We start from the raw sequence: 13663 nt of genomic DNA on the forward strand, positions 1-13663 counted from the left end.
TGGGGGGGAGGGGGCATCTGGGGCTGGATTCGGGTGTCCCTTCATACACTCTAAGGGTATGTGCACACTGCGGAATCGCGACAGATAACCCTTCGTGCATTCCACAGTTGGCACCTGCCGGCGGAGTGATGCAGGCGCGCGTCTCCGTCCGTGTCATAGACTCCATTCTATGCACGGGCGGATTCCGCTCTCCGTCCAACGTGTTCATTCTTTGGACGGACGACGGAATCCGCCCATGCATAACATGGAGTCTTTGACACGGGTGGAGACGCGCGCCCGCATCAGTCCGCCGGCGGGTGCCAGCTGCGGAATGCACAAAGGGTTATCCTTCGCCATTCCGCAGTGTGCACGTACCCCAAATCTGTAAGTGTACCCTGAGGTACTCTCACAGAGTTAGTAGAATTTCACTCCATACCGCCATCTCTTATTGGGACGGTACTGGCGGAAAAGACGTGTCTGGGGGGCAGCGTACGCTACGCTACCCCCAGACACGTTACTGGATGATGAGGATGAATGGAGGAAAGAAGGATCCCCCCATTCATCCTCACTGGCTGTTTCGGTGTCGGAGGCAACAATAGCGTATGCGTCCGATACCGAAAACACCCTGGGGGCCATCTTTATATGGGGACTAGTATATGGGGTATGTAGTGGTGTAGTGTCAAACTTTATTCAATGTAATGTAGTGTTTTTTACGTGTTTTTTTTACAGTAAGTATAAAAAAAAACCTACGCCAACAAAGGCGTTGCTGATAAATGCCGCACTTATGCGCGACACTTATAAGCAGACCGTGGCAGTAGAATACAGAAAAAAAACACCCTACGCCAAAAAGGAGGAGTTGCTGATTAGCAGCGCACTTTCGTGCGATGCTGATCAACACTCAGCGGCGATAGGGTGCGGAAAATAGAAAAAAAATAATTTGGAAAAAAAAAAAAAAACTTTTTCTATATTCTGAATATCCCTGTAGCTGCTGATAAGTGTATTACACATATCAGCCGCTAGGGGGCAGCAGAGCGCAAAATCCGGAAATTGACGAGGCTGGAGCCGAAAATAGCCGAGAGAAGACGACGGGGACCGCCGGAAAGACCCGAAGACCGAACGTAATGACGGAGGACGCCGCGAACCCGGAAGCCGCCGATCAGGAGCCCGGGACAGGTGAGTAATGTACAAATACCTGCTCAGGACCCCTCCGCTACCTAGCTGAGGGGTCCAGGGCAGGTATTTATTATTTTGTGGGACTCTGATCGCCGTGCCACCGGCCCGATCACCGTGAACGGCCGGCCGGCCGTTCACGGCGATCGGGCCGGTGGCACGGCGATCAACATTACTTTTTACAGTAATGGCGGTCGGCGCCGTCCTCGGACAGCACCGACCGCCATTTTTTTCCGGGTCATCGGGTCACCGATGACCCGGAAAGGTTCCGATCGCCACTATTGGCTGATCTGAATTGATTAGCCAATAGCGGCGATCGTAAGCACGGGGGGTGTTAACCACCCCCCGTGCCGTGAAGCTATGATGGCCTGCTATGATTTATAGCAGGCCATCTTCCCCGACCGCTGTGTGTGAACACGCAGCGATCGGGGAAACATCGGGCGTAAATTTACGCCCTGATGCGCTAAGTACCAGGGCGCGAGGGCGTAAGTTTACGCCCGATGTCGTTAAGGGGTTAAAATCGCTCAAAAGGCTTATAGCACTTTTATCCTTTGGTCTATGGGGCTGTGTGAGGTGTCATTTTTTGCGCCATGATGTGTTCTTTCTATCGGTACCTTGATTGGGCATATACGACTTTTTGATCGCTTTTTATTAAGTTTTTTCTGGATTTGATGCGACCAAAAATGCGCAATTTTGCACTTTTGGATTTTTTATTGCGCTTACGCAGTTTACCGTGCGAGATCAAGAATGTGAATAATTAATAGTTCGGGCAATTACGCACGCGGCGATACCAAACATGTTTGTTTATTTATTTATTTATTTACTTTTATTAATAACCTGGGAAAAGGGGGGTGATTCTGACTTTTATTAGGGGAGGGGGCTTTTTATAGATATGCTGCAGAGATCCATGAGATAGGCACTCGTTTACTTCTGGCTGCTGCAGCCGGAAGTAAACGAGTGCCGAGCCGGGGATGGCGCCATCTTGGAGCAGTCCCCGGCCGGCTTCAGAAACAGAGATCAGGGATGACGCTGCAAACGGTAATCGGATGCAGCTGTCAACTTTGACAGCTGAATCCGATTACTGTATTAGCGGGCACGGCGATCGGACCGTGCCCGCTAATACCTGCGTTCCCGGGCTACAAGCGGCACCCGGGACCGCCGCGGTTCAGAGCGTCCTTAACGTAAATATATACGCCCGCGGTCGTTAAGGGGTTAATGTTACTGTACCCACAATCTGCCCCCCCCCTCCCAAACCGATTGTACCTTCGGATAGCTGCTTTTAATCCAAGATCGGTCCTGGGGTCCGTTCGGCAGGTGATGCAGTTATTGTCCTAAAAAACTACTTTTAAACTGGTTCCCCGTGCCCTTTGGTCGTGGCTTAGTTTGTGTATGCATTAGGCTAGCACAACCTCTCCGCCCCTCCTCCCCACCCTCTTCAACATTTTTCCTATTCCTCTGCAGTGAAAACGACACAGCTGCTTAACGATCCAGCCCATGTGCCGTCCTCTCACAGATGATGAATAGGACATAATCTGCCTGGAGCATTCCTAATGATGAGGAGGTGGGGAGGAGGGACAGAGAGGTTGTGCCAGCCTAATGAATACACAATGTAAGCCACGGCCAAAGGGCACAGGGCTGCCAGTTTAAAAGTAGTTTTTTAGGACAATAACTGCATCACCTGCCGAACGGACCCCAGGACAGATCTTGGATTAAAAGCAGCTATCTGAAGGTACAAGCAGTATGGGGGGGGGGGGGGGGTCAGATTGTGGGTACAGAGTCGCTTTAAAACAGACTTCTAGCAGATGTGGTTGGTAAATCCACTGGGACTAAATGTAAACATGCCTGGGATAAACATATATCTATCTCTGGTCTTTTACTGAAAGCAATCTTCTATGTTTTATATGATCTTGAAAAAATAACAAGCTTATTTTTTATTAATGGAACAATAAAAGTGTCTAAAATGTCTCTGTACACCTTTGCATTGACTCCTAAGGTAACCATTGCCATCTGGTCCTTTACCTGAGCAACAACACAATAGGGAGAGTCTTTAGGCCATCATCTTTATAAGACAAAGTTCCGCCAAAGTTCAGATTGTCGATTCATCGGTGAATATGACTATGATCATTCTCTTTTCCCATTGTATCCTTCTGTGTAGATGAAAGTTCTGGTTTCCCTTTGGTGTTTCTATGTAAATCCCATTTATTTTGTTGATTTTTTTTTTGTTATTTTCAGGACATATTTGCTTAAACATTTTTTATCCTAAAGCTTGCCCAGTTTACAGGTACATCCTTTCCATTGTCTCGTTTACATTCTGTCCATTGTCTTGTTAAAGCCAGATGGTTTGCCTCTATTAGACAACTTCTCTTTAAGTTCCTTAAAGGAGAAGTCCGGTGAAAAGTTTTATTAAAGTATTGTATTGCCCCCCAAAAGTTTTACAAGTCATCAATTTACACTTATTACAGGAAATGCACATAAAGTGCTTTTTCCCCTGCACTTACTACTGCATCAAAGCTTCACTTCCTGGATAACGTGGTGATGTCACGACCCGACTCCCAGAGCTGTGCGGCTGTGGCTGCTGGAGAGGATGATGGCAGGGGGACACTGAGGGACACAGGGCACTGGAGGGACACTGAGCATCCAGCTGCCATTATCCTCTCCAGCAGCCACAGCCGCACAGCTCTGGGAGTCGGGTCGTGACATCACCATTTTATCAAGGAAGTGAAGCCTTGATGCAGTAGTAAGTGCAGGGAAAAAAGCACTTTATAAGCATTTCCCGTAATAAGTTTATATTGGTAATTTGTATAACTTTTGGGGGACAATACAATACCTTAATAAAAAATTTTGCCGTACTTCTCCTTGCAAATTACATAATTTTTCCGCACTACTTGACCTGGAAGAATATATGATTAATTTAACAAATATCACTTTGATTTGTTTGAGGTATATTTTATTTTGCCAGTGGTTGTATATATAATTTGATCAGTAAAATTTATTAGTCTTTATTAGCCACATTACTTTTTTGTTTTAGGTTTTAACGTCAACCATCTGGACATCGCACCAAGATATGCCAGCATTCTCATGGGGATATCTAATGGGGTTGGAACCTTATCTGGAATGGTGTGCCCACTAATTGTCGGTGGTATGACGAAGCATAAGGTAAATTTTCAGTGCAGTGACATTATAGATGCAAGACATGCTGATTTTATTACAGTTGCAATGGAAGATGAATATGTATAGCATATAATACCGTACACTCTCTATATATAGTATATTCAATTCTAATAGTTTAACTCGTAGACACATTAAAATGCAACTTGCCACATTCTTATCACCCAGTGAACTTGTTTAAGACAATTAACCCCTAGATGACCCATGACGTAACAGCGCACTACGGCTTTGCTAAAAGCTCATCAAAATTTTTTTTGAATGCTGAGGAACTAATTTTTAATAAAAGGGAATCTGTTGCTAGGCTTATGCCGCCTTAAATGAGGGCAGCATAAACTAGTGACAGAAATGCTGAACAGACCAGTGTATTACTGATGTCATTCTGTTCCACCATCCTCCTGATGTGCAGGAGAATAGGATTCTTGCCACATCCCTCTCCTGCCCACCAGCTGCTGGTTGACAGGTGACTGCCTATACACAGCATGGATAGATAACTGTCAATCAGCAGCTGGTGGGCGGAGTTTTCTGTTTCTCATGAATATCTAAAACTACTGGGCTTATGCACATAATGGAGAGGACTACTTATTGTCCATGTTATACAGGAGGATATCTCTCAGTCAACTGCATAGAACAATGTAAGTGATACATCATTCTGTTCAGCTTCTCTGTCGCTAGTTTATGCTACCCATAACTAGGACACCATAAACCTGCTAAATGAGTCTCTTTAAGACTTAGATAATTTATATAATAATTTAAAATGGAATCCATCAGGTCCCTACCAGGTGGAGCTGCAGGCAGGTGCGGCACTTTAGCTTGCAAGGAAAATGCTACAAGCAGATAGATCATAGCTGTGGCACTTCAGCTTCCAAGGAAAAACACAATTTTATAACAAAGACAGAAGCATCACTTGTTTTATCACCCTACCACCTATCTGCCTGTGTCTGCAGCTCTGTACCTATTACGGACTTGATAGATTCCATTTAACAATATTAGGAATCTACCTGCTGTGGTTATGATGTAGGATAAGTAACATTTGCTCTTTATTTCATGTATCAGAATGCAGTAATACCAAATAATTGTGTGTATGGCTATGTTCACACATAGTATTTCTGTCAGTATTTTGGTCAGTCTGTTTTTAACCAAAACCAAGAGTGAAACTGATAGGGCATTATAATGGAAAGATTTGCACAGTTTTAAACCCACTCCTGGTTTTGGTTGAAAAAAGACTGACCAAAAGACTGATGGAAATGTGTGAACATAGCCTATGTATTAGTGCACTATATGAGAATTTTATGTAATTTCTTTAATAAGCTTTATTTTTAGATCACAATGAATTCTCTGATCACTGACATAAAACATTGTAACGCTCCTGTATTGTTGTGTGTTTTATGCATCAGCGTTTTACTGACTGGAAAACCTATTAGGCATTGACTGTCTTAGACTCCCCCACCTTTCTCTTTCTGCTAAACCCCTTAAATGCTGCAGTCACAGTTGTCACAGCTGGCAATTCCTTTGCATGCCTTAGGGCCCTATTCCACCGGACGATTATCGTTCAGATTATCGTTAAATCGTTCGGATCTAAACGATAATCGTTCGGTTGAAATGCAGTTAACAATTAACGACCGAACGAGAAATCGTTGATCACTTTATAAGACCTGGACCTATTTTTATAGTTGCTCGTTTGCAAAACGTTCGCATTGAATAAGACGTCATTCGATTATTCGCAGTAGATACGAACACAATAGCGAAAAAATAGCTAAATAAGTAACGATTATCGTTCCATGGAAATGAGTGATTGTTTTAAGGTCTTTTGCAATAGCGGTCGTTTGAGTTTGTCAATCGTTAAAGATTATGCGAACGATAATCGTCCGCTGGAATAGGGCCGTTAGTCGTTCAGAGTCCCAGAGTATGGAAGGGCAGGGGTAAAATATTGAAGATGATGGGAGGAGCAGACAAGAGGAGAGGAGATATAAAGATCTTGTGGGAATGAGAAGTTACATTTCTTATTGTTAGCATTTTGAAATGAGTTTCCTGGGCAATAAGCAGCCGCTTAAAGAATTGCCAGATTACATGAACTTGAGTTGACAGTGGATTGAAAATGTGGAGGAGTGCTAAATGGCAACAGACCGGGATATTGCAGTAGTTTAGCTGGGAGATATACAAGCATTTTGTTGACTCATAATGGTTCAGGAAATGGTGGATTTAAAAAATGTTTTTGAGGGGGCAACACATGGTGGAAAGTACTTGGAGTGCGTGATGTATGATAACAATTTGTAGGATTCAGTGTGAGATGACAATTAATAATTTATTGCTATTCTATCAATATTGGTATATTATAATGATATTGCCTTTATTTTCTTTGTAGACTCGCGAAGAATGGCAAAACGTATTTCTGATTGCTGCCTTAGTCCACTACAGTGGTGTTATATTTTATGGCATTTTTGCTTCAGGAGATAAGCAGGACTGGGCAGATCCCGAGGATCTTAGTGATGATAAATGTGGCATTATAGACAATGATGAATTAGCAGAAGAAACTGAACTGAATAACGAATCCTTCACCAGTCCAAGTAAAAAGACCACTTACGGTGCTACCATTAATAGCAATGATGTGCGCAAAGCTGGCTGGAGGAAACAGAAAGGCATGACCCAGGACTTTGATGAACAATCTTATCAATATGAGAATGGAAATTTTCAGGACTCTTAATAATGCAAAAACATTAGTTATGTTCAAGTGAAGTATTGTTAACAAGACCTCCATTAAGTATTACTATGAAACTAGTTTGATTGGTTGATCGTTACTAAATGTCAATGAGGTGGAGAATGTTGCCCAGTTTGCCCACTGAACATATTGGCCCTGGTTTACTATTAGTGTCGTATTTTCCACATTTGCTTTCCCCTGCCCGGCATTGCTATCCTCAACTGATTTATCAATCTGGTGAAATATTCTGGCGCACAGCTGATTTTAAATGAATAATCATAACCTATGAATGAGGTAGTCGTTTTTACATAGTTTTTTTTTTTTAAACGAAACAAAACAAAAAAAAAACATTATGCCACCATTTCACTACCCTATAATAACATTATTTCCTAAAGAATTTAGAGATTTCGTACTAATTTATGTAACTATAAAAAGCTATAAGAGAGAAGAACCATTTATACTAATGATAAGGACAACCCAGAACCTGGATGGAATACAGGGACAGACAGACACTTATGCAGGGTAAGTGAAACACAGAACGAGACAAGAGAGGCAAACACAATAGAGAATAGTCAGGCAGATACAGGTCAAACCAAACATAGCAGAACAGTACAACAACAGTAGACAAAATAGAGGTAAGAAGGAGAGGCAAAGAGGTCAGAATACCAAGCAATCCAATCCAAAATACCAGCTCTAGCTACAAAAGACTATACCAAGCAATGCACAAGAGCATAAGTAGATGCCAGAGTCCCGGTCCTGGCTTACAGAGCCTATTAAACAGCTCGAGAATTGTGCTACAAAGGCATTGTTAGTGATGTCCGGGCAGCACTTGCTTTGTATAGAAAATATTAAAGTTATACTTACCTGTCCAGGCTCCCTTGTGTCCTGCTGAAGGTGTCCCATCTGAAAGCACCAACCCATTTTTATTTTCCATGCAAACTGTTGGCTAAGTTGGGTTTTTCTTATCAATCTGGCACAGTCACAAAATTTAGCCACTACTCCTGATCGGATTAAAAATAGTATATAAGGGCCATTGATTTCCTATGCCATTCAATGGTATAGGGCAGTCTGATAGTAGTCTGACTTACCATGCTATGCAACATTAATCTGCATGACTGTGAGAATAGTTACCATGTCTCTTTTTAAACATGTGTGTGGATGTTTTGTTAATATTTAAAGATACACTACATCAACAATTCAGCTGTCATTTCAATAAAGATAGAGTAAATTCTATAAATATATGAAGGAGCCCCCATGTTTTGTTTCTTCATATCTCAGATTCCTATTTTTGTATTTCATATAAAATAGGTATTATTTGAGGCAACTCATTAAACATGTCCTGTTTCAGTGTATTTTGTTGTACTGTATTTAATGTTTATAGCCCTTCATTGCACATTCATTATGAGCATTTGCTGGTGTTTTTTTTTTTACTTTTTCATTCAACAGTATAAAGTCCAGATTAATGATTGGTAGAAAAATTATGCACAGTGGTAGCAACAAGAGTAGCAAGGTTTTGGTCCTCCCAGACTAATGTGAAGTAAAGAGTTAATTGGGAAGGCCTGTAATGTGTTGTGGAGTATCGGCTTAATGACCCAATAGATTTGATTGCTTGTGCATACTGGTGGATTGTGGTAGAAGTGGTAGACCTCTGTAATGAGCTTTTTGAGAGCAAGGGCCCCATATAGTTTTCTTGCTAAAGGGCCTACTCTTGTCTGTGTCTGTCTCTGCTATACGTACCTATGTACCTTTTTTTGTAAATTATTTCACTTCATTGGGCACAGAAAATTAGTAATTTACCTACTAAAAAATATGGCCTCTCTTCACTTCCGGTTTGTATTTAAATTACCAATTTCCTGTGGACAGCAAAGGGAAATAATTAGGATAAAAATCAGACAACCCTTATAAGAATCATACAAATTTGAGTGATTCACATGCACATGGTTATATTATAAATCATTATAATACTCTTTATATATTGCACCAAAATATGCTCCAATATGCTTGGAATGCACCAAGTAAAATGGTAAGTAATGAGAACAAATAAACATATAATGAGACAAAAGGAGAGAAGGAATGTCCATAGGAACCGACAAACTAAATGTAATGCAAGGACTGACACAGTTGGTACATGGAACTAAGACCAGCACTTTGTGTTGGCAGTGGGATATATAAATAACTGAATGAACACTGGGACAGCAATATTGATCTTTGTGTGTTATTTTTAATTGATCAATCTACTTGGACATTATGGGTATTGTATAGTCTACATTTTTGTATTTCATTAACAGACCGTCTGTAAGGGTCCGGTCACAAAGCTGCAACTGTAACTTATCCTACATACACACTGATTTAGGCTATGTTCACACAACCTATTTATTCAATTTAAAACGGACATTATTTCAGATTGCAACACCATCCGTTATTAAATGAATAAATATATTGCATTTACTTCTATGGAATACCGTCCACTCTGTATACACTCCACCCGGGATTCCTTTGGCCACACTGAAAATTGATATGTCAGTTTTGTGTGGCCGCTATTCTGACAGAGCAGACAATATAAAGTGCGGCTCCAGCTGCACTTTACATTGTCGGCTATGGGTAATTGGAATGCGGGCTCACCCGAATGCACCCGCATCCCAATTTAAAAGAAATGAAGTTCATTCAGCCATCCTGCAGTATCGGCCAGCAGGGCCGTATTAACAGCTGCTGTTGCCCTAAGCACTATACTTGAAGACACCCCATCTTCACTCACCAATTACCATCATGATTTTCTAGTTTCTGAACTCCATATTGATATCTGATTAGTCTTAGGCCGTGTTCCCACATTTACTTTACGTCACCACATGCAGCAGAAACCAGACACTCATGCAGTAACAAATAGGTGTATGACCAATAATCCCGGTAACAGCAACAAGACTACTGGGGAAGAAATGGGAGAGTGGTTTCGGCCACATGCATTTTTTACATATAGAAACATTGTCTGAATCGCGTTTTTCATGTTTTTTAACTGGTTAAAACATAAACAAATTTCCACATTGAATCAAAGATTAGAGCCGTCTGCATATTCTCACAGCAAGATTGGCAGGTAATAGCTCCAGACGTCACATTTACCACCACCTTACCAGACCTGACCAATACTGCCATACCGTGACTGGAGGATAACACCGCCACACCAGACCTGACCAATACTGTCATACTGTGACTGGATAACACCACCATACCAGACCTGACCAATACCGCCATACCCCCCCGCCCCCAATCAGATTTATTGGCAAGTTTAAACAGGAGGTGAGAGACTAAAAAGATAAAATCAAAAACAAAAAGTTGTTTTCTCCCCTTCTCCCTGGTGCTGCCCCCCTGCTAGCTGCTGCCCTGGGCACCGGACCACAGGTGCCTAGTGGTGAAATACGGCCCTGCTGGCCGAGATGAACTTAACTGACACCGGCCGTTCTGTGACACGGCTGTGTCTAAGAATGGCCGGTGTCATACATAGTGTCAACCTGACCTTAATATAAAAACTTAGTTAAACTTCATATAAAATTAGTCAAGGAAGGTATTAACAACAGCAAGGCACAAAGAATCATGCTGGATGCTTTACATCAATTGAAGAAATAATTAGGGATTTATATACACCTAATTTTCTAGTCATATCTATATTTCTTAATCCCATGTGTAGTCTGTTTTGTCACAAATAGAATTGGATCACAAAATAGGGGAAAAAGGAAAAAGATTCAGGGCAAGTTTGATTTCTTTACAGAGCTCCATATTATCAGTGTAGTCTCTGTATGGAGTCCCTTCTGCTTCAGTACATTGATGCCCCGGCATACTGGGGTGGGCAGCTTTGTAAGCCAATGAGAAGCCATTGTTAGTTGAATCATTCATATGTCAGGGGAGCACTGTATATATATTAAAATATTATGGAAGAAAGGGTGTTTGTTATGTGCCCTGTTCCAATAAACATGGATGGTCAATTGAGATGACCTTATAACCTTTATATAATGTTTATATAATGAAAGTAAAATGTATAATGTTGTTACACACCAGATCTTATCTGGCTGCAAACCAGTCTTTTCTTGTTGCAAAATGATTAAAAAAAACCTGACCTGGGAGAACTTCAAAATGCCAGAATCCCAAAATTCTGGAATCCTAAGATATATTGCCTATATGGTGAATATGAGCATAATACATGAAACTATTCTAGATGACCATGCTGTTAGAATGACAATGGTTTTATTTGTTCTGGTACTGGACATAAATGAAGAAATAGCTAGTTAAAGGAGAAGTCCGGCCAAAATAAATTTTTGATATGTTGTTACTTATGAAAAGTTATAAAAATTTCTAATGTACATTAATTATGGGAAATGCACATATAGGGCTATTTCCCTTAATTTAGTAGATCAGGAAGTGTTAGAATTCTCTCAGATCCAGTGACGTCACGACGAAAGGTGTAATTCCTATGGAGTGTCCAGCAGAGGGCGCTCTACATATAGAAGTCTATGGGACTTTATTGTGTCTATTGATGTCTATGTAAAGTAATGTAATGTAGTGTAGTGTAGTGTACTGTATGCTTTATTGAATGAATACATCTATGGAATACTTTGGCGAGCAAGGGTACTTGCTCCCCAAAGTATTGCATAAATGTATTCATTCAATATATTAGGATATCACAGTAAGCCCGCCGATCCGCCGAATTCCCGCCGATCCGGACTATATACACTGAACTACAGCTCCCATCATCTGCTTATAGTATGAACAGGTGATGGGAGCTGTAGCTGGGTTATGGATATGACTTGCCTATCGCTGCTGATGCCACTGCTTATGCTGCCGGGCGCAGGGGGGAGCCGCTCAGTACACAGGAGCGCTCCCCCCTCCTCCTCCTTCTTCCGGAATACCTTCTTCCTATACCACTGCTGACTCCCCGCCTGGCCGCCACTCTCCGCTCTCATATACCGGCTCCTGATGTATCCTGGTGTCCGCACTGAAGCATCGGGAGCCGGTATATGAGAGCGGAGAGCAGCGGCCAGGGAGTCAGCAGTGGTACAGGGAGAAGGTATTCCGGAAGAAGGAGGAGGAGGAGGGGGGAGCGCTCCTGTGTACTGAGTGGCTCCCCCCTGCACCAAGCGGCATAAGCAGTGGCATCAGCGGCGGCATGCAAGTCATATCCATAACCCAGCTACAGCTCCCATCACCTGTTCATACTATAAGCAGATGATGGGAGCTGTAGTTCAGTGTATATAGTCCAGATCGGCGGGCGGCGGAAATGCAGCGGATCGGCGGGCTTACTGTGATATCCTAATATATTGAATGAATACATTTATGCAATACTTTGGGGAGCAAGTACCCTTGCTCCCCAAAGTATTCCATAGATGTATTCATTCAATAAAGCATACTGTACACTACACTACATTACATTACTTTACATAGACATCTATAGACACAATAAAGTCCCATAGACTTCTATATATAGAGCGCCCTCTGCTGGACACTCCATAGGAATTACACCTTTCGTCGTGACGTCACTGGATCTGAGAGAATTCTAACACTTCCTGATCTACTAAATTAAGGGAAATAGCCCTATATGTGCATTTCCCATAATTAATGTACATTAGAAATTTGTATAACTATAATGTTATACTTGTATAAGTAACAACATATCAAAAATTAATTTTGGCCAGACTTCTCCTTTAATGAATAAACCCAATGGTGTAGCTAGGATTTCCTTCACATAAGGCAAAGAGTGAATTGGGCAAAGACATAAATCTGTGTATGGACAATGACATATATAGTCATAGGCTGTTTTCCAGGCAGCCCAAGGGCTGCATTCATCTTCTCCAGACACCGGGAGTCAAACACCAAGGGTTCCGCGTTTCGCAAAACAGAACATACTGTAGTTTCTCTCTCTAAAGATTGCATAGATGGCTGCATGGCCCAGAAAGCTGACACATCGTTGCAAAGTGCTTGCAGCCACAACTTCCCTTACTGAGTAGGCAGGCTAAGGGGCCTATTCCACGGAGTGATAATCGGCCGAATTGACCCGATGTCAATCAGCTGATCGTTTATTTAGGCCCAAACCTAAAATTATCGGTCACCCACCGCGCATCGCTGCGTGGAATAGTGATGCGTGGTGGGCGATCGACGATTCAAGCAGCATTCATTACCTAGCAGGGCTTCTCCTCTGCTCCGTATTCATCCTGGTCCCACACGCAGCAGCAGCTTCGGTGCCACCTGACTGAGCTGTCAGACCGCTCAGCCAATCACAGGCTGGGACCGCCGCGAGAAGCCTTGCTAGGTAATGTATGCTGCAAGGGCTGCAAGGACATCGGTAACGATGTCCCTGCAGCCCTCACTAAACGATCATCGGGCCATGGAATAGGCCCAGTAAACGAGCCCCGATCTAGCAGATCGGTGCTGGTTTACATTATTGATCGGCCCGCGGAATAGGGCCCTAAGATAGGGTTTGGCTAGAATAGCATTGCCCATCCTCAATGCTGAATGTCCACATGTACTCCTGATGGCAAAACACAATTTTCGAAACCATTTTAAAAATGTTAATCCAAGACCTTTAGGCCTATTTAAAAATTTTTTTTACTAAATATCCAGATAAACCAGTGAGTTTATCACATATGGGATAATTCAGCCTTCTACCAT

The 13663-nt window shown here is 42.3% G+C and overlaps 1 protein-coding gene across 2 annotated transcripts in view; it reads left to right on the forward strand.

Annotated features, from left to right (window-relative positions):
• Positions 1-8256, forward strand: part of SLC17A8 (solute carrier family 17 member 8) — a 39508-nt gene extending 31252 nt beyond the window's left edge. For both annotated transcript variants that reach the window (XM_069955454.1, XM_069955465.1), the window contains 2 exons: positions 4178-4305; positions 6680-8256. In XM_069955454.1, coding sequence (XP_069811555.1) covers positions 4178-4305; positions 6680-7018 — 467 coding nt within the window. In that variant the 3' untranslated portion in view covers positions 7019-8256. The remainder of the gene's footprint in view (positions 1-4177; positions 4306-6679) is intronic.
• The last annotated feature ends 5407 nt before the right edge of the window (positions 8257-13663 follow it).

The sequence above is a fragment of the Dendropsophus ebraccatus genome, chromosome 1 (assembly GCF_027789765.1).
Source record: "Dendropsophus ebraccatus isolate aDenEbr1 chromosome 1, aDenEbr1.pat, whole genome shotgun sequence".
NCBI classification, from domain to species: Eukaryota; Metazoa; Chordata; class Amphibia; order Anura; family Hylidae; genus Dendropsophus; species Dendropsophus ebraccatus.